Genomic DNA, 22029 nt, shown 5'->3' with positions numbered 1-22029 from the left:
GCCGTGCTTTCAGAGCCCAAATCAATAAAAGCAAACATGAAGTGAACAGAAGGGAAGAGGGAAAAAAAAAGAGAACATGAGGGCACCATAAAATCCCGGTGATATATTCCAGGGGAAATCATGACGTGAATAGAAAATGAGAAGTAAAAGAAAATGAAGCCCGGAGATTTGTAAAATGTCTGTCTGTCTGTCTGTCTCTCTCGACTGTCATTCTCATCTACCCCCGCCACCCCCACCCTACCCTCCACCCTTCTGATGGGGTTCATTAAATGATTTCTGATCTGGGGGTGGGGGGCAGCATTTTTAATGCTTCTCTCATGTTTGGGTTTTGCCAGCAGGATTCGCGGTGTTTCTGTAGACAATTGTTATTGCTTTAGGAAACGTCAGGTGGTACATCAGTCTAGCAGCAGAGTGAGGCTCAAAGTATTTCCAGCGAGGTTGGTGGGCTCTTTTGTCTTATTTTTGTTGTTTTGGATTGATGTTTTCATGGTGTCATTTTAATAAGAAACATGTCAGAGAATTAAAAGTGGAAGTATGCGAGATACACTTTCTCTAACTGGATTCATGGTAAGTTATTAACTTTTCAAGGAGAAAGAAAAGAACTTGGAAAAAGCAGAATGTATTGTGGGGAAAGTTGATGAAGGGAAAGGTAAGAGAACTGCGACAAATGAGACACAGACAGGAGGAGAGAGAAAGAGAGGAAGAGAGAGAGAGAGATGGGGGGTTGGGGGAACCGGCAGAAGGAAAGGGAAAGAGCGACAGTTTGTAAGTCTATTAGCTGAAATTGTTTCCATTTCTGCAATTGCCTTAAAGCACATGATTGCTTGGTCTGAGGTCTGCCAGGTTGATTGCAGTCTTTACCTCTTTGACCAAGAGGTAATGGGCTTGAATTTCTTGGGTATGTGAAAATTGCTCTGGTCAATTTTTTGGCTAAAGGACAGCCAGCCAGGAAGGTTGAGAGGGCCTAAGCTAGTGAGCAGTCATCCCGAGCAAGCAGGAGGGATTTGATTATGTTGCTCATAGCAGGAGAGGCAGAGCGGCAAAGTGAAGAGAACACACAGCCTTAGGTGCCAACAGACATGTACTGGAATCTCTTGCCTCCGTTTCCCACCTATAAAATGCGAAGGATGATGATAATAACATTAATAAATGTTGCAACGGGTGTCCATTTGTAAAGTTCTTGGCACTTGATAAACCATATCAATCCATGGTAACTTATTCTTAGCTGGTTCACGTTTCTAGGGGTTGGCAAAGTCTGGGTGGTGCGTGTCCCCTCAAAGGTAGCATCACAGCGACTGAGCTCTGTGTGGATGGCAAAGTGTAGAAGCCTGGTCAGTTTTCTGTTTCTCCATCCACCGTTTTTCCCCACTTCCCCTTGGTTAGTGCTGTCTTCTCTCTTTCCTCACTGTATTGTCTTGATTATTGTCGTACTTTCTGATAACACTGCAGCTAGGACTCCACAGGCAATAGGGAGAAGCTAGCGCCTGCCCAGGGAAAGTGAGGAAACATAGGTGCTTGAAAGGCTGAAAAGTAATGTACGCTTGGTGGCCTTACAATTTGTAAAAACAGTTTTGAATTTGTCTCTACAAGAAAGGATGGTAGATAACCAGAATGCAAAAATGCTTTGAAGAAAGCCATTGAGCAGTCGAACCAAGCATTCTATGTCCTCTTCCCTGCAACATCGGGGTCTAAGGATTAATATCTGCATTTCTGGTGAAGAAACTGAGGCACAGAGAAGATAAACTAAGGTTCTCCAGCTACAAAGTAAGCAGCAGAGCCTAAAGTTTGAAGCTGGGTCTGTCTGATCCCCAAGTCCTGTAGTAAACCTCCCACTGAGGTAGGCAAGCCTCGCCTTGCAGAGAGTGGCAAATTAGGGAAAAAAGAATCAAATGTGCTTGAGTTTAACAGAACATATACTTTGTACTTAAAGAGAAAGACACTTTTCTTACAAAAAGTTTGAGGACAAATGAGACTTCATGTGATGCATCTTGCACTAAAAAACAGTTCGATTATATAAGCCAAACTGGCATTGATTAAAACAGAGCCAGGTAATAAATACACATAAGAAGGAAGAAGTGGCTGGCTCTGCCTTGGGCATCATCCAAGTTACAGGCAGGGGAGGGGACAGGCCTTGCGTGGGGACAGTCTCTTGACTTCCTGACTTGTCTTCTTCCTTCTCTACTTCCCTCCCCTCACTACCCTTCCCTCCAAAACCCAAGAAACCTTAAACAGGAAAAAAGAGAGCTAATTAAAAAGGAGAAAAGCATCCTTGAGACCAAGGAAATCTCCATAATCCACAGTGACAGACAGGGACCTGCAGAACAGCAATTTGATTAAATAAGGATATAAGGGATTTAGAGGGACTCTCCAGTTGTGTAACGTGTGTCCATATGTCTGAAAAATACCATATTTATTTGGCTCCCAAACCTGAAAACCTTCTGACGGGGGAGATTGTTCCCATTTGGAAACTAGAAGGAAATCACAAGTCAAGGCCATGGGGTTCTGGCAGGGCTGGGGATCCCATGTTGGGTGGAAACCCCAAGAAGCCAGCCAAGGGTCTACAGGAGGGGCCCTGGTAGAGAGAAGCACTAGCACGCAAGGGCAGGTAAAGCCACCCTCGCAGGAGAACTGTAGGCTGAGCCTGAGGCCCTTCCCAGCCGGGGAAGAGAGAACAGCACACCTCTCCTGCCCACGCCTCGGTATCTCACTCAGGATCCAGCTGCCCGTTAGTCACCTGTCATCGGAGACAGCTCTGTTGGTGGCTTTCAGCAAAAGTGAAGCAGCCAGAGGATGAATCGTTATTCGGGGAACACACCTGCGCACAGGACAGGAATGGATGGGAGTGGGGAGCGCCCTGGGGCTTCTGTTCAAACGCCATCCTCAGAGTCTCCAAGACTCGCCTCAGCAGCTCAGCCGCTGATGAATTATAATTCTCGGACAAGCTGCAGAGGCCCCTCTAGTTCCATGTGTTCACCCTGCTGCTCATACCGGGGGATTTATGCTTCCTGGGGCTGGGAGGGGAAAATAATGAGTCACCTGGGGACAAGAGAAAAACAAAAATGCCCTGTATGTGCAAAATCACCTAAAATGGAGGCTTTTAGAGGATGCTAAAATCCCAGCCAACTAGCCAGAAATTGTTTGCTGGGGGTATATTTTATGTGTCTTTGCTATCTTTGGATGCAATAAAGCCAGAAATGTTTATATCTCTTGAAGGGATCACCTGTCCAAACAAGCCAGGTCCTCTTGAGAAGGCTGTTTGTTCTCTTGGGACCTCGAACCTGAGAAGAAATGGTCCTGTGTCTCTGACTTGGGAGGTCCAATTAAGCAGAGGAACTGTTGGCTGTAAATCATCTAAAGTAGAGGATCCTTTGGGAGGCCGAGGTAGGTGGATCACCTGAGGTCAGGAGTTCGAGACCAGCCTGGCCAAAATGGCGAAGCCTCATCTCTACTAAAAATATAAAAATTAGCGGAGCATGGTGGGCTGTACCTGTAACCTCAACTACTCAGGAAGCTGAGGCATGAGAACTGCTTGAACCTGGGAGGTGGAGGTTGCAGTGAGCTGAGATCCCACCACTGCACTCCAGCCTGGGTGACAAGGCGACTCCATCTCAAAGTAAATAAATAAAGCAGAGGACCCTGATGGCCATCCCCAAGTTCATGGTTACCTGGAAACTTTATGTGGTGAAGCACTAGTAGGGGGCCCAGGAGGCCCTGCATGAGTTGGTTGTAGCTGCCGTGATTCCAACTCCCACACCACCCTCTGCACCTAGCCACAGAGCCGCATCTCCAGAGAAAACCAGAAGCAGGACCCTACCAGAAAAGAATGTGAGAGTCTATTTTAAAGGATCCGGAAGATGAGTTAGAAGTGATTCAAGAGCAGGCACAGTAAAGGAATATGTAAGCCTTGGTAGACATTCAGTAAGAAGGGTAAATTTCCAACATGACCAGCTGATTAAGAGGTATTCTCTTAGCACGGTGTCTGCTGGTTTAGAATAAAGCTAACATTTTGTCATCTGCGAGCCCAAAATGGGGAAAGGCTAGTCCTTGGTCTCTTGGTGAGGCCCAGCCTTTTTTTTTTTTTTTTTTTTTTTTTCACTTTCCCACATTATTTTCAGAATAGATTGGTTTGGGTCTCCAGATGAATATTTAAGCAGCGGCTCACAGGCGAGCCGTAAGGTAGTTGTCCATTCTATGCTTACAGATTTTCAAGAAGGGCCATCTGTGACCTTTCTCAGTTTCCTGTTCCCATGTCCAACGCCCAATAAGAGGTAATAAACTGAGGCAGAAGGGCCCCAAACACAGATATAAGATGCAGAGCAAAGAAAAACACACAGTAGGGGTTTCAGTACAGGATCATTAACCTAGAATCCAAGCAGGAGCGAGGGAAGTCCACTCGAGAGGAATGGGAACCACCTCTCCAGGCTGCTCAGAAGGAATTTAAGCAGCAGACAATGTGTAGGAGAAGATGACCGCGAATTCTTTGGCATCTAAGCAATCCTGTATTTTAAAGGTTTGAGTCTTTGAAATGTTAAAGTTTATGTGCCTTAAAACTCATGAGAGACAACGAAGACAATCACCGAACCTGTCTAGTTAAAGGTTACTGGGACTCAAGATGCAAAGAAAAGTTACGAGATGGAATTGATGGTTTGGGGTGCACCATTGCCCTCTATTGGATTTTAAATAAATCAGGCCTCTTAGTGTAGGTGTGTTGCACCATCTCTGGCTGAGTTTGCTGAGAAGTCAGGGCACCTCTGAGTGGGAAGTTAATTGATCCTTTTAAATGGCGCTTTCTGTCTCCTGCCCCTTCCCTGAGGAAATCAACCAGAGTAATGCTGAGGGCAGGTCATTTGCATGTCTTCAGTCATTCAACAAACATTTCCTAGCTGCCTGCTAAGCCTGGGCTAGGCATTGTAGAGAATCTAAGAAAAAATAACAACAACTGCCATTCGTTGGACACCTACTGTGTGTCAGAGTCTGCACATTAATACAAAACAACCCCATGAAGTAACTCTGGTGACTCCCATCCTGTGGATGGAGAAACAGGACACTCAGGAAGTGGCACATTTTGGATTCAAATCCAGGTTCGTCTACTGCTAGGCCTGTATTCTGTCCACTAAACTACAACCTTTCCCTTCAAGAAGTTTATAAACTAGGCCGGGCGCGGTGGCCCAAGCCTGTAATCCCAGCACTTTGGGAGGCCAAGATGGGCGGATCAAGAGGTCAGGAGATTGAGAGCATCCTGGCTAACACAGTGAAACCCCGCCGGGCGAGGTGGCGGGCGCCTGTAGTCCCAGCTACTCGGGAGGCTGAGGCAGGAGAATGGCGTAAACCCGGGAGGCAGAGCTTGCGGTGAGCTGAGATCTGGCCACTGCACTCCAGCCTGGGCAACAGAGCGAGACTCTGTCTCAAAAAAAAAAGAAGTTTATAAACTGTTATGGGGAGATAGGATATAGATATAAATGTATATATCAGGGTTTGACAAACTACAGCCAGTGGGCCAAATTCAGCCCATCATGTGTTTTTGACCTTGAGCTAATTTACATTTTTACATGGTTGAGAAAAATATCAAAACAATAATAATACTTCCTGTCTAAAAATGCTATGAAATTCAAATCTCAGTGTCCACAAATAAAGTTTTATGGGAACCCTGCTATGCCCACTCATTTACCATCATCTAAGGCCACCTTCCTGGCTACAAAAACACGGCGAGTCATTGTTACAGAGACTAGATGGCCCACAAAGCCAAAAATATTTACTCTGTGGCTCTGTACAGAAAAGGTTTGACAGTTCCACGTCTATACTCCAAGGTGAAATGTTCTATATCAATAGGAAAGGTGTTTTTTGTTTTTTGTTTGTCTGTTTGTTTTGTTTAGTGCTTGAGGAGTTCAGAGGAGGGGAAACACATGTTTATTTGGCCCACAGCGTGCAGAGCTGGAGGGGATAGGCAGGTGTGCTCTGTTTTAAGACTCAATGCATGAAAACCCTGACTTTAAAACAGATAATTAAAAAGTAGTTATTTGCATAACAAATTTTCCTTTCATTTTATAAAGCGATTCACCACAGGGTTCCTTTATAGAGTGAGCCTCCATAATACATGCTAATATGATTCCATTTACAAATACTCTATTCATTATAACTTTTCAAGAATATACCTATTGTGTACAGTGAGGCTTAACCATAATCATTTTTTCCTGGCAGTATAAGGTTTCCTACTTCTGAAAAGTGATTGAGCTGACCTCGTCAATTCGATTGGGGGAGGAAGCACTCTTCCTTATTGTCTCCGAGAGGGGATTTACCTGTCAAACAGCAAGGCTGTGGATTCAGTCTCTGCATATATGATGCTGAGTAGCTGCTGGTATAATTTTACATTTTCCCTGAGCTCCTCTCAGTATCCGCAGCCGAAGTCCTAAAGTGTAAACTAGTCTCACTGTTCTCTTACTTCATTTCATATACAGGATATGCTAATAAAAATTATCTGTTGGCTGGATATAGTGGCTCATGCCTATAATCCCAGAATTCCAGGAAGCTGAGGCAGGTGGATCACTTGAACTCAGGAGTTCGAGACCAGCCTGGGCAACATAGTGAGACCCCCCCCCCCACCTCTACCAAAAAAAAAAAAAAAAAAAAGCCAGGTGTGATGACATACATCTGTGGTCCCAGCTACTCAGGAGGCTGAGATGGGAGAATCCTGTGAGCTAAAGAGTTGAAAGCGGCCGTGAGCTATGATCACACCACTGCACACCAGCCTGGTCAACAGAGGAAACCTTGTCTCTAAATTAATAAACTAATTAATTAAATAATTTTGTTGCTGATGTCCTGATAAATATGTGACAAGCATTACTTGTAAAAAGCAATGTTTCTCTCTCTTTTTAAAAAATTGCAAGACATTATCTTATCTGAATTACAACATAAGCTGGGGCCAGTATTCAAATTAGGGCTCTCCCCAGCGAAATAGGAAGTGATAGCACTTTAGGACCTGTCTCCTTCTCTCACTGGGTCCTGGGCCTGATTCTTCGCATAGCTTTGTGGTGTTACGCAATTGCTCTTTGTAAGAGATACATAAAATGGAAACCTTAGCTATTCATAGCCAACTTAGGAGGAGCTGAATTTGATCAAGAAGTTTCTTGCCGGGTGCCATTTTGATGGTAACTACATGTTTCTGAACAAATCCACTTATAATCTGGGTTTCAAGTGGAGGTTATTTTAAAGAGCTGTAGCATGGCTTTTGTTTTCGTCCTCTGTGGTGACTATATTTTAGAAGTAGGCAAGCATTCCTGGCATATAGCCTGAATATTTTTTTAGGTTTTTTTGGTGGTAAAAGAAGCTCACATGGAAAGGCAAGGGCAGAAAAAATCATGTTCAGGGCTGTCCTGTGTGGCATTACCCTCTGGTGAAGCAGGTCCACACTGCATGCTGCTAATGGCTATTGCGTGACAGCTCTTAAAGGGGTAAGCGAGAGAGGTGCAGAGGGCTGGTGAGAAGCAGAGCTAGCACTGAGGCCCTACAAATGGCATCATCATCAATCGGGTTGGTGGCTGGTGCTGGAGGTGGTTTGGCTGCCCCTGAAGGCTGCAGCTTCTCACACTGTATAGGCAGGTACATTTCAGCCATTTCTAAAGCCCATCACTGGCAGGGAAATCACATTTAATCCATCTGTGAGGTTCTCTAACGAGGAGTCTCTCTTTTTTTTTTTGAGATGGAGTCTCACTCCGTTGCCAGGCTGGAGTGCAGTGGCACAATCTCGGCTCACTGCAACTTCTGCCTCCCGGGTTCAAGCAATTCTCCTGCCTCAGCTTCCCAAGTAGCTGGGACTAGAGGCACGCACCACCATGTCCAGCTAATTTTTGTAGAGACAGGGTTTCACCATGTTGGCCAGGATCGTCTCCATCTCTTGACCTCATGATCCGTCCACCTTGGCCTCCCAAAGTGCTGGGATTATAGGCGTGAGCCACTTGCCCGGCCGAGGGGTCTCTCTTTTCAGAAGTCAGAAGCTCTGGAATTGAAAACAGCAGCAAGAAGGCTTCATTGCATTCTTGAATTCAGGCTGTTGCACTCCACCCCCCACAACTCTGTCTAAATTGTTGCTACCCAGTTTATAGCTCCATATTTTTGTTGTTGTTTCTCCAGTGCAGTCTGTAGTGGTGGCAGGTACAGATCATAAAACAAATGGATAAGTACTGAATAAACTATATTCGTTCAGTTTTCTTTTTCCCTGGTGATAATTTTTAAACTTTTCAAAATTAATGCTAATGGATATAGAGGAATGGGATATGCATTTCTGTGCATTTTTATGACCAAACAGAAGACCGACCCCTGAGAGTGACATATTTACTATTCTCTACTACTAGGGGTGCTTCAAGGGAAGAGTTTTTGAAGCCTTGTGGTTTAAACAAAAGGAGAGCATACCCCACCCCACCCTGAACAAACAGCAGCCGGGCAGATTTCATCTCACAAATGGAAATGGGAGCAAACAAATTTTTTCAAAGCAATTTTATAAAGAGTGGGCCTGTTTAATTGGGTTTTTTGAGCCAGGATTAATATTATAAGCTGGGGAGCTCTGTGACATGGCTGCGTCGTTGGCTTTGCCATACCGCCTACCTCCTGGGGGAAGGCAGAGGAAAGCGCTGCTATTCAGAAGCAATTTTACTTATGCCTCGGCCTTCTCACTTCTCACTGAAGTGATTTACAGCCAGCCTGGACCCAGCGCCCAAGCCTGAGCTGAGTTACATGTAATGTTGGAAAGATCTTCCCCAAATCAAGGTCATATCTAGAGCTTGCCTTGGATATTTTTTTCATTTCTAATTTATGTAACTTTCTAATATGTTTAGCATTTGCCCTTCCCTTGTCTCCATCCTGCTTATTAAGGTGAATTTGCATAGAAATGGGATCTTGGTCTTCAGGACCATTCACCTGACACTTGATCCCACGAGGCGACCACTGTCTACTGTTGATTCTATGAGGATGACCCACAGAAGTGATGTCTCTCTGAAAACTAGAGGCAAGGCCTTAATTAGAAGAAGCCTTGCGTGTTAAAGTGATGGGGTGAATCAAATCAGCAAAGGCATTTAACATTAACTTAGGAGGGCAGAATACTCCTTCCTGTTGAGTGGGTCATCCTAGGTCACAACCATTTTAATTTGCCTTCGATAGATGGATCTTGAAGAAAGTGTACAAAAAGTATATTTGCGGTGGTGTTGTTTGGAAGTACGTTTTGACTGGTGATAAAGCTCAGAGAGTTAACTATGACATTTTACTTTGGCTCCTGGTCTATTTTTTGCTTAACATCTACCTTTGAATGGGTAATAGTCATCTCTGTAAATTACCTTCGAAAGACCGAGCAATTGTGGCGAATCAGAGAAATGAGCCCCTTGCTATCACCCTGTTGCAGTCACTTTAATCCTCTGATCTCCTGGCGTTTCACCCTCTCACTGGCAGCCACCTTCCTTATTTACCCAAATCTTGCTTACTTGGGTAGGAATTCCCACTGAGGGGACAACTGTGGTCCCAGTTGACTGGTCACTGAAAGTCTATTAGGTTAGAGGACATTTATTTTCTACCTCAAAGGGTTTGAAACTTAGGGAAATTTTGATCAACAAGAAAATAACAGCTTTCAAGATTGTCCTGACATTAAGCTGTCTTAGCAGAGAATCACAGGATTTGATAGTCATGGAGATTAGGTCTCGAATTTCAATGAGAAAAGTTCATAGGAGATGGGAGTGACGGAAGAAAACTTGTGCTGATTTTGGTTAGGCTACCTTTGCTGGGGGAAAACGCATTCCATACAATTATTTTAAAACGTAAATACTATTTAGCTTTATCTTGTATAATACTTTGCATCTCTATATCTATCTATCTATATATATATGTAGATATAGATTTTTTTTTTTGAGACAGAGTCGTCACCCAGGCTGGCGTACAGTGGCACAATCTTGGCTTACTGCAACCTCTGCCTCCTGGGTTCAAGCGATTATCTTGCCTCAGCCTCCTGAGTAGCTGGGATTACAGGCACGTGCCACTGCACCTAGCTAACTTTTGTATTTTTAGTAGAGACAGGATTTCACCATGTTGGCCAGGATGGTCTTGAACTCCTGACCTCAGGTGATCTGCCCACCTCAACCTCCCAAAGTGCTGGGATTACAGGCATGAGCCACAGCACCCGGCCTGCATCTATAATTTGATTTAACCTTACAACTTTATTAATTGAATATTATGATCACCAATTTATAGATGAGGAAACGGAGACTCCAAGGGTTTAATTACTCGCCCAAGAGTGTACAGCTATCTACCAACAAAACTGGGACTGGAGCCAGCTCTCTTGCCATTACCTCCCCACTGCCTCCTAAAGCACAACTCTAGTTCATATTAAATGTATTACATAGGCTGATTCATTTATCTTTACACAGGTCTCACACATTACGAGAAGGGGGCCACAATTTTAACTCAATTCAAAAATAGTAACATCAAAATTTCCAAAATGTACTTGGTTTATAATATAATTATAAAATAAGTAATCTGACCAATTGAGTCTCGCAACTCGAAAACCAAAAAATGCTTTCTACTCTCAAACCATGCAGAAGGAAGCTGAGTTCCCCACTGGCCAATGCTGTCTAATTCTCTTAAATGATTCAGATGTAAAAGAGGAAATGGCATCTGTCTAATTAACACTGCCTGTTTAAATATAGCTGCCAAGGGACAGCCTTGGGACAGTGTTTACAGAATAGTCTTTCCAGCCCCTTGGGCCTCAAGTTGCAGATGATAGCAAGCCTCCCCTCCTTATCAGCTGCAAACAGAGATGCCCCCAAAAGTGGTGTCAGGCCAGGATGATGAAAGGAGAAGGGAAAGGCTGCGGCTGACCTTCATTTCCTGCTCCTAGCATCTAGGGATTCCAAGAATGATCCCAGGACCCAGATCCTGTAGATTCCCGTAGCTCTTCCTGCAAACACAAGCCCTTGTTGTGCGCCTGAGCCTTGCTCTCCGGCCTGGAGACGTCCATCTGCCCACTCTCCTAGGAACTGCTGATTACCAGGAAGCACCATGGGCTCTGCTGCCCTCCCCCTGGCAGAGAGGCACAATGACCACATTATTTCTCTTCCAGCTTCACGTTACAGCATGGAAGCTGTCGCCAAGTTTGATTTCACTGCCTCAGGTGAGGATGAACTGAGCTTTCACACTGGAGATGTTTTGAAGGTAGGTGACGTGGGGCCCCAGGGGAGCAATAGGGAGTTTCAGTTACTCAGTAATCTGACAGTCCCTGCCTTTGTCTCTTAAGAACTGCATCGGCCACTGCACTCCAGCCCGGGCGACAGAGCAAGACTCCGTCTCAAAAAAAAAAAAAAAAAAAAAAAAAGAACTGCATGTGGTTCCTTTTAAAAAGAGAAGTTCACCTTGATTCCCTTTGTGCACCCTTATAGCAGACACCAACCAGGCCAGGTGATGGAAATACAGAGTCGGCATAAGCCACCATCCTTGTCCTGGGAGGTTCGTAGCCTGGAGAGGGGAACACAGCCACCCAAAGGGCTGTTACAGATGTTCTTGGCTAAGTTCTTAGGGAGCACAGGTGAGGGAACAAGTGATTCCACCTTGAAAGATGGGGGTTGTCGGAGTGCGTGCAATGTGAACGTCAGGAATGCATTGAAGGTGACTTGGGCTTTTAGCTAAAGCTCAGAGATGTGCAAGTCCATGCTGAATTCAGGGAGCAGCGCCAGGCTCAGCAGAGCTGGAACTCAGGAGGAGAGGTTGTGGGTGGAGACAGCTTGGGAAAGGCAGCCACAGAGGACATGGCTCAACAAAGGCCATGCCCACCTGGCCACTCAGGGGCTTTTTAAAGCTTGTCCTCAGCCTGCATTTGAGTTGTAGAGGCCACTTGCTGGGCTGAAGTGGCCTTGGGCTTCTCCCACATTCATGCACCATACTTTCAGACTCTGCATCTTAGCCCTTGGGTTTTTTGTTTGTTTTGTTTTTTGTTTTGTTTTGTTTTGCAAAAGAGCATAAGCCCTTCAAAAGGGCTTTTGGGAGTATGTGGAGCCAGATCCCACCCGCCTGACCTCAAATCACCCTCAGATAGCCTGATGAGCCTTCTCGGATGCCCAGCAATACTGAGGCCATTAGTGTCTCGCCACCGAGAATTATGTTTGTTATACAAAGAACCTTGTCAGCATGTGAGAGGGTGACTTTGAAAGTGTCTGAGGAGCACAAAACACCACAGAATGGCTTCTTTTGGAATATGAACATGCCCATTAGGTAGCCTTCTAACTGCTCTCAACTTTCAAGGTCTAGTACCATGGTGGCAAAGCGTAGGCCTTCACGAACTTAAAATATGAGTTGGGCCTCCTGACCCAGGAAAACCTGTCTGTCACTGCTTTGGGATCTTACCAAGGTCCTGGAGGGACTTGCCATGCAGTGAGAAGTTCCTGCTTTCTCTGTGGGGCACTGTGACCATGTGACTGTCATCCACTGGAGACCATCCTTGCACCAACTTCCACCCTCGTCTTCCATTGCAAAGAGAAGCTGGTATCTTAAGTTTTCTCTATTCCCCAGAAAAAGAAAAGGAAAGAAAAAAAAAAGTTTGCTCAACTCTGCTTCCCAATCCAGCTCCTGATTTCTTTCCTCTCCTTTGTTGCTAATACTGGGAAGAATTTTCTACACTGGGCGTGCCTCACTTCCTCACTTCCCACTCATTCCACAACCCTCTGGAATCTCCCTTTTACCCTCCCCCCAACATTCTCTTGAAGTTCACCAGTGATCTCCTTAATGTGTAGTATAACGACCCTATGGAAATGTCTGTGGGACTGACGCTGCTAACTGGCCCTCTTCTGGAAGCCCCTTTCTCCCTGGCTTTGGCAGCACCTCTGGGTTCTTCTCCTCCCTTCCTGAACACTCCTACATGTCTCATTTCCAAGCATTCTTTTTCCTCTCTTGATCTTGAAATATATACTTCCCTGAAGGTGCTGCCTTTGGCTTTCTGATTCTTCTTCTCACTCTGAGCCACCTCTTCCACTTCTCCGGCTGCAACCATCACCTCTGTGCTAAAGACCCTCAAGTCTATGGCTCATGTTCTAGCTCTGACCTTGCTCTTGAACTCCAGACCCAGACTTCCAATTGTCTGCTGGATGTCCCCACATGAACTCCAGCCCCTAACTCGGGATGCCCAGAATCACTCCAACCCCCATGCCCATCTCACCCCCACTTCCACCCAAGCCACTCTTCTTTCCATGTTCTAAGTATTGTCCTAGGTCAGTCACAAGCCAGGAGCCCCAGTTATCATCAGTGCCTCCCTTACCAAATCCTGGTGACCAGTAACCAACATCTCCTGAGCTCCTGTTCAGGGCCAGGATCTAGCTAAGTGGTTTGCAGACATGATTTCATCATCTGAGCAAACCTATGAGGTAGGCATTCTTTTCCCCTCCTTCTCACAGATGAGAAACTGAGGCTAGGGATGAAATCACATGTCCATGGTCACGCAGCTAGAATGAGACCAATCCAGGACCTGGACAGAACTCTGTCTGACTCCTAAGCACTAAACTCTGCTCTGAATATAATTTTTTCCTCATATCTCTCAAGCACGTCTCTTCTTCACCAGAAAGGAGTGTGAGGCAGTAAAAAGGAGCATAGACTTTGAGTCAGATGGATCTAAGTTTGAATCCCAGCTTACTAGCCGTGGAGCCTGGGGCCCAGTCATCTGCCCTCTTTGAGCTTTAGTGTCTTCCTCAGCAAGTGGAGGTAGTATCTATCTTGCCAGGTTGTGGAGAGGGTTCGAGGTGATGACCCTGGCCCAACGCAGACGCCCAATAAATGGTGGCCCGCATTATCGGGATCATCCATCCCCGCTGCCTCTGACTGCTCAGATCACTGCCGCAGCTCCTTGACTGACCTCATTACCTCTTGTCTTTTTCCTCCTTCAATCATTCTACATACTAGTCCCAGAGGGATCTTTCCAGACAAATCGGATCATATCATTTCCTTGCTCAAAAGCATTCAGGGGTTTCCAATTACCAATTGATTGAGATTGAAAACATCTGGCCCCAAACCACTGTCCAATGTCATTATGCACACATACACATGTGTACACACACACAGAGACATCTTTGTGGACGTAACGCCCGCAGGTTGCACTGCAATGTGTACACCACCCTTTCTCAGCCTCTCCCCTATATACTCTGAGTGCCCCTCTCCCACATACACACATATTTGACCTCCTCTACCGTGGAAACCTCACTGGTCCTTCCTACTCCCTACCATCCCAGGGAAACAAATCACTCCCTCTTCAGCTCCTCCCCAATATTTCACACAAACTTCACTCATTTCCAGGCACTTATGATTTTGCCTCAAATGGCAGCTATTTATAGGCAGGCCATGACCCTGTGGTCTCATACACCCTCTATTTCTGCCTCTCATTGCTGCCTTTGCCCCATGGGATCCTAATTGCTCATTTACATGTTGTCTGCTCCACTAGCCAAAGCTATGCAAGGGCAGGGGCCGTGTCTGCCTCAATGTCTAGAATAGCTGTGCCTGGAACTCCCTGATAGTGGTGAATGAATGAACCTTTGATTCCTCTCCATTCCCTGAGAGCAATGTCATCATGCACGTGTGCACACAATGCCAGGTTCATCTTTGTGTCTTCACAACATCTAACACAAGTCATGGCCCAAAATAGATGCCCAGTACATATTTCTTGAATCGCTAAATTGCATTTCTTCCTGTTCTTTTAGAATTCCGTTGGAAAGCCAACCCCCTCCCTCTTTTCAAATTCTGTCCATTGCAGGTAAAGAGCGAAATGGGGAGGGCTTGTTGACTGAGCCCCATGGAATGTCTGCAGAATGATGGTTGGTTCCCATGCCTGGGGCTTCCCACATGTGATTGCAGTGTCTGCCCCCACCTTCCTCAATGGGTAACACACGCAGGATCCTCACAAATACTTTCAAAGCCAGTTCCTGACTACTCCAGCAACTCGCTGGTGGGATTCTCTGACTCATTTGGCCTTTTGTGCTAAAGACTAAACAGAAGTTTTCATTAGAAAGGTACAAAAAAAGTCTGAGCAACCACCCACCCTCAACAGACCATGAGTTTCCTGGGGCAGAGGCCCCAGCTTATTTATCTCCATATTTCATGCACCTAAGTGCAATCAGCAGGTGCTCACTAGATGCTGATCTACACGGCATGGTAAACAAGATGGTGGACAGGAAAACGCAGCCATATGACTTGATCTTGCTTCTTCTATGACAAAAACATTGAAAACTCAGGAATCAGATTTTTTTTTCCTATTCATGCCACAAACCACCATACCTGCAGCTACACACAGCACCAGGCTCACATTTGAATTTGCCATTAAATTTGCCAGTAGCTTTGAAAAATGTCTCTTGACCCAGTCCATTTCTGTCTCCTTCTGTAATGCATCTAATGCGACCTCATTTCTTCCTGCTAAAATAGCAACCTAAAAGCACTAAGAGTTAATTCTACGTAATTTGCTTCTTCAATACTTCAGATTTCTGCTGTGCTTCTAAAAGCTACAATTTCATCCAATTTAAAAATTCTTCCTGCCGTAATTTGGCCCTTCTCTTCCCACGTCTAACTTATGCTCAGGCCATGTAACCCAGAAAATCATCTCTTAGGGAACATTATAAGAATTAAACAGTAAAGAGTAAAACTTCAAGTGTTCAGACTGAACGCCTTGCTCAGGTTTACACGATGGGTACACGAGATAGGGGGACCGAACAGATGGAGAGATGAGAAGAACAGGAAGTGCGGGGCCCTGGGCCCACAACGGCAGGAGGAAACCATCTCCCCTCCCCTCAAATACCTTTCTTTGCAGAAAATGAGAATTTTTTTTTTTAAACCTCACCTTCTATACATGGTAAAAAGCCTGTGAATTCACCTCTCTAGAAACACAATGTTAAGCAGACCAAGCACCAGGTGGCAGAGAGAAATGGCTGGCATTGTGGGATAATCTTTCAGTTTCTAGAGGAGGTCTGAGGCATGATAATTAAAATTACAGAGCTGCTTTCAGGTCAGAAAACGAAGTACAAAGTGTGGGGTTTTTTTTGTTTTTGAGACAGTCTTGCTCTGTTGCCCAGGCTGGAGTGCAGTAGTGTGATCTCAGCTCACTGCAACCTCCGCCTCCCGAGTTCAAGCAATTATTGTGGCTCAGCCTCCCAAGTAGCTGAGATTATAGGCATGCACCACCATCCCTGGCTAATTTTTGTCTTTTTGGTAGAGATCAGATTTTGCCATGTTGGCCAGGCTGGTCTCAAACTCCTGACCTCAGGTGATCCGCCCGCCTCAGCTTCCCAAAGTGCTGGGATTACAGGCATGAGCCATGGTACCCGGCCTCAAAGTGTGGTTCTTAGGGTGATAAGCCAGTTTCCAAATGGCCTCTGTTACCCCTTTCTGTGTGACATTTGCTACCCTGGCCAAACACTGCATTCCCATGTGACGGGAGAAAGGAATTCCAACGCCATAAATTCAGGAGTGATGGATAGAGTGCAGTGCTCTTGTGTTCTTTACGTGGCTACGAGGCACTGCTGCTGGGTTTCCTAGTTCTTTTGACCTAGATTTTCTGCTTCCTCCCTTGCCCCCTTAGCACACACATACCCACATGTCCTTGGTGACACCAACAGTCACATTTGATGTTACAAACTACAGAGTTTTCTGTTCTCAGCAATCTCGAACTCAAATATGGGACACACTTTTATTTCTTCAGAATAAGTGACTAAATTCAAAACATACACACATACTGCTTTAAAGAACACATAAATCCTTCCATGTCCTATTCAGAGCTGGAGGCCTCCCTCATAAGAATACCACATTTGATGGAATTGTATTTTTTTGAAAAGAGTCTACACTTTCTGAAGGACTTTCAGGTACTAGGGCTCATTTGATCCTCACATCAGCTCTGTGAGGTACTAGGTGGCTATTATTATCCCCAGTTTTCAAATGGCTAATTGACTTGGCCAAGATCACATATCTAGTGACGGAGCCAAGCTAGAAACCAGGTCTTCTCATTCCCAACCCACAACACTGTCCCCTTCCTTCCACCTTGGAGTGATGTTAGAAATAGGTCATCATCTCCGCTCAGGCACTTAGTTCTTTCCATTATCTTCCCATCTTCTTTTCTGGGAGAGAGAAGTCCACGGGCCCTGTGACTTCAACTCCACCCACTTTCTGATGACTCTGAAACCCCAAGCCCCACCCTCACCCTCTCTCCTGGGTCCAGACTGACATATCCAGCTGCTTCCTGAGCTTTTCTTCTCAGTTGAAGAATTCAATTCACAATCACCCGCATGCAATCTGAAGCCCATGAGCCCTTTCTTAGCCCTGCCTCCTCTCTCATGTATCTTCTATTTCTATAAAGCCATCACCACCTACTCAGTCTCCCAAGCCAGAAATCCAGTGGCATCCCAGAATCCTCTTCTCTCTTAGCTTCCAAGATTGGTCAAGAAATCCTGCCTGTTTGCTTCCTGAATTTCTCTAAAATATATCCTCACCTCTTCTTAGCCCAGGTGCTATCATCTCTTGCCTGGAGGGCTGCGCTCATCTTCCTACAGTTTCTCTCCCAACTTTAGCCTTCCGATCTATCTTCACATTCTGATCTCTGATACAGAACTCTCTCTCTGTCTCTCTCTCTCTCTGAATTAGAGACAGAGTCTCTCTCTCTTGTCCAGGCTGTAGTACAATGGTGCAATCAGAGCTCACTACAGGCTTTAACTCCTGGGCTCACACGCCCCTCCCACTTCAGCCTCCTGAGTATCTAGGACTACAGATGCATTTCCACCACGCCTTGCTAGGTTTTATTTTTATTTTCATAGAGACAAGGTCTCGCTTTGTTGCCCAGGCTCGTCTCAAACTCCTGGGCTCAAGCAATCGTCCTGCTTGGGCCTCCTAAAGTGCTGGGATTACAGGCATGAGCCATCACACCCAGCCAGAGCTCTTTCTGAACTCTAATTCTCACTGTTATTTCCCTGCTCAAAATCCTTTAAGGGCTGCCCCTACATTTCAAGATATTCACAGTCTACATTCCAGCCACCTGGAGGCATTTCATTCCCAGAATGCACCACACCTCCTCAGAGCTGAAGGAGGAAGTTCCATTGCCATCTGACTTGGCCTCAGTAACTCCTTTCATTGCTGAGGCAAGTGGTCTCTCCTCCACATATGAATGCCTTTTCTATCTATTTCTGCTTTCTTCTTTATCATCGTACTTCTATCAGTTAAGATATTTTCAGGAACAAGAAACATAAACTAAAAATGGCTTAAACAATAACAAAGACTTGTAATTTCTCAAAGTCCAGAAGTAGGAAGGCTCCTGGGTATCATCTAATTCAGTGGTTCAGTGAATTATCAGGGTTCCTTCCATCTTTTGCTCTGCTATCCTTATTTAGAATTATTGTTCTAGTCTATATCATAGACTTAAAAAAAGATTTTTTTTTTTAAGAGAGAGTCTTACTCTGTTGCCCAGGCTGGATTGCAGTGGCAAGATCACGGTTCACTGCAACCTCGCCTCCTGGGTTCAAGCAATTCTCCTGCCTCAGCCTCCCGAGTAGCTGGGATTACAGGCGTGTGCCACCAGGCCCGGCTACTTTTTGTATTTTTAGTAGAGACGGCCTTCCACCATAACGGACAGGCTGGTCTTGAACTCCTGGCCTCAAGTGATCTATGCGCCTCGGCCTCTCAAAGTGCTGGGATTACAGGCGTGAGCCACCACGCCTGGCCTCAGACTTTCAAAACATTCTCAGTGGCAGTGCCAAATATTTGTCTTTTAATGGTAAATCTCATTTTTTGAGAAACCAAAAGCCACATATAGTCAAGTCTGGTGAGTAATATGACTAACCAAGGTAGACAATAACATGTGGGGTCACAGTCAAAGTGAGGCCACAGAGTAACAAGACAGAACTTTTGGTTTTGCTTGGGATCTGGCTCTAAAAGCAAGTTTAAAAAAGGCATCCCCAGTATCTTGAGTTCCAGCCAAACTATCTGTGAAATACACAGCATGTGAATACAAAGAGTTACTGTTTCCAAAGCTGACCCCACTGGGATGTTTAAGTTTTAATCTGCCTGTTTAAAAAACAAAAGCAAATTAAATTTTTGAAAAGTTTCCTGGGCCAGGCCTGGTGGTTCACGCCTGTAATCCCAGCACTTTGGGAGGCCAAGGCAGGTGGATCACTAGGTCAAAAGATCAAGACCATCCCGGCCAACATGGTGGAACCTGTCTCTACTAAAAATATGAAAAATTAGCCATGTGTGGTGGCGCATGCCTGTAATCCCAGGTACTCGGGAGGCTGAGGCAAGAGGATCACTTGGACCCGGGAGGTGGAAGTTGCAGTGAGCTGAGATCGCGCCACTGCACTCCAGCCTGGCGACAGAGCAAGACTCCATCTCAAAAAAACAAAAAACAAACAAAAAAACAGAAAAGTTTCCTGGTTACCTGGAAGAGAAAAAACAAAACAAAACTATGGAATAGCCACTCTTGCCTTCCCACCATCTGCTCAGATGAGGAACTTAAGGTGCTACCTGAGACAAACGAATTTCCAAAATAGAAGAAGGGATTCAGGGAAGTCCCTGAGTGCTGAGTCTGGGAGGCCAAGCCACAGTGGGGTGACATAAGTGGATGGCACAAGTGGACAGAAATAACTTGGGATGAGGAGAAGCTGACTCCAAAGGTAAACCCACGGCTCCTCTACGGGCCTGGGGTAAATCCTAGAACAGCTGTTCAGTTCTTTCAACTTATTAACATATTTTCCCTCTAAGTCCAAAAGGTCCTTCTTTGCCCTGCAGCCCCTTTCTCTTGTTTTTTGGTGTCCTCCCTCCAATGTCTTTGTCTTTCCTTTTATTCCATGTAGATTTTGAGTAACCAAGAGGAGTGGTTTAAGGCGGAGCTTGGGAGCCAGGAAGGATATGTGCCCAAGAATTTCATAGACATCCAGTTTCCCGAGTAAGTATTCACAGCCTGCTGAGATGGGCCTACCCACACACACTCCTCTTACTTTCCCAGCAATCACACAATTATCCATGGGAACCCAGGACATTGTCAAAAATGGCTGCCTCTGGAGATCTCTCCAGAGAGCCGCCAGAGCATGCAGCTGAAGGCCAGGGCAGGAGGGAGACTTTGCATTTCATTTCATTCCCTTTCGATGTTTACACCATGTGTATGTATTGCTATTTTAAGTTTTTCTTTCCTTTTTTATTTTTTTAGTTTTTTTTTGTGAGTCAGGGTCTCACTCTGTCACCCAGGCTGGAGTGTGGTGACTCCATCACCACTCACTGCAGCCTGAAACTCCTGGGCTCAAGCCATCCTCTCGCCTCAGCCTCCCAAGTTGCTGAAATTACAGGCACATGCCACCACGCTGGGCTAGTTTTTCTATTTTTAGTAGAGACAGGGTTTCACCATGTTGGCCAGGCTGGTCCCCAACTCCTGACCTCATGTGATCTGCTGCCTCAGCCTCCCAAAGTGCTGGGATTACAGACGTGAGCCACCGTGCCCTGCCTATTTTAAGTTTTGGAGGTTTTTTGGTTTGTTTGTTTGTTTGTTTTGTTTGTTTTGAGATGGAGTCTTGCTCTGTTGCACAGGCTGGAGTGCATCTCAGCTCATTGCAATTCTCCTGCCTCAGCCTCCCTAGTAGCTGGGATTACAGGCGCATGCCACCACACTTGGCTAACTTTTGTATTTTTAGTAGAGATGGAGTTTCACCATGATGGACAAGCTGATCTCAAACTCTTGAACTCAGGTGATCCACCTGCCTTGGCCTCCCAAAGTGCTGGGATTACAGGTATGAGCCACTGTACCTGGCCTATTTTAAGTTTTTATAAAATGAGTTTGTAAACTCAAATTACCTATAGTGGTTTCAACCACAGGGTTCCCTAGAATTCCAAAGGGGGCGCTATTGGCCACCCCACTTTGAGAGCTGCTCTCCTAAGCACTTCTTTGTGACCTCCCAATCCTAACCATCCTCACCAGGCTCTCAGCCTTCACTGGGTGGGTGGACAGACACTCCCTGCCTTCAGTAAAGCGTGCTCACCCCAGTGAGAGAAGTCAGTGGGGGAAGGGGAAGTTCTCTTCCTAAAGAGGAAATGCAAAATTGAGATTGGGCTTCGTTTGTCTCAAGAATTGACCACAAGGGTTAGATAGAAATCTAATCTTGCCTCAGAACCAGGGTCTAGCTCAAAGAGCAAAAGTTTGTTAGAAAAACACAGTAGTATTGGTGACTCCAGCGAGGTGCAGGAGCAACACTCATGGTGAACCTGAACTGACCACCAAACCAAGAGAATGACCACTGACCTTGACAGGGCCCTTGATGCTGCCCAGGAATCTGCTATGTGACCTCTGCATACCCCACCTGCTCCTCAAACCTCCAGCCCCTCCCTGCATCACTCTCAGCCTGTGACCTTGATTCCAGGTTCTCTGGAACAATGAAAGCCACCAGAAGTGAAGCTCCCAGATTCCTCACCCCCACCCCACCCCTACCACATCCACCTGCCTCCCGCAAGTGTGCTCAAACAGTCGGCCTTTCCTGCAGCTGGCTGGAAGGAACTGTCAGTGCTTCTAGCAGAAATTCTCCTCTCTCTCTCCCACATCAACCTCCTTTCCCTCTCTGCTTGATCATTCCTGTCAGCACACACACACGCTGCAATTTCTCCCAACGTACCAAAACACAAACAAACAAAACCAAACCCAGAGGCCAGGTGGGTTTTGTGGTGGCTGATTCCTATAGTCCCAGTCCTTTGAGAGGCTGAGGGAGGAGGATCACTTGAGGCTCGGAGTTTGAGACCAGCCTGGGCAACATAGTGAGACCCATCTCTACAAAAAAATTTTTTAAATTAGCTGGGCGTGGTGGCATGCACCTGTAGTTCCAACTGCTTGGGAGGCTGAGGCAGAAGGATCGCTTGAGCCTGGGAGTTCAAGGCTGTGGTGGGCTGTGATTACATCACTGCACTCCAGTCTGGGCAACAGAGAGAGACTCTGTTTCAAAGAAAAAAAAATTAACTAAATAAATAAAACAAGAAAACTCTTAATATCAAATCCCCTTCCAGTTGCCACTCCAT

General features: G+C 45.7%; 1 protein-coding gene across 10 annotated transcripts in view; it reads left to right on the top strand.

The window, feature by feature from the left end:
- GRAP2 (GRB2 related adaptor protein 2) overlaps positions 1-22029 on the top strand; it is a 73749-nt gene that overhangs the window by 36578 nt on the left and 15142 nt on the right. For 2 of the 10 annotated variants that reach the window (XM_030914277.1, XM_030914278.1), the window contains exons 2-3: positions 11096-11187; positions 19830-19921. In XM_030914277.1, coding sequence (XP_030770137.1) covers positions 11110-11187; positions 19830-19921 — 170 coding nt within the window. In that variant the 5' untranslated portion in view covers positions 11096-11109. Of the gene's footprint in view, positions 1-3213; positions 3382-10798; positions 11188-19829; positions 19922-22029 lie in introns of those variants that run through there. The other 8 variants (XM_030914281.1, XM_030914282.1, XM_030914285.1 and 5 more) reach the window with 6 other exon arrangements.

This window comes from Rhinopithecus roxellana, chromosome 13 (genome assembly GCF_007565055.1).
Source record: "Rhinopithecus roxellana isolate Shanxi Qingling chromosome 13, ASM756505v1, whole genome shotgun sequence".
Taxonomy (NCBI): domain Eukaryota; kingdom Metazoa; phylum Chordata; class Mammalia; order Primates; family Cercopithecidae; genus Rhinopithecus; species Rhinopithecus roxellana.
This window is presented reverse-complemented; position numbering and strand designations above follow the sequence as displayed.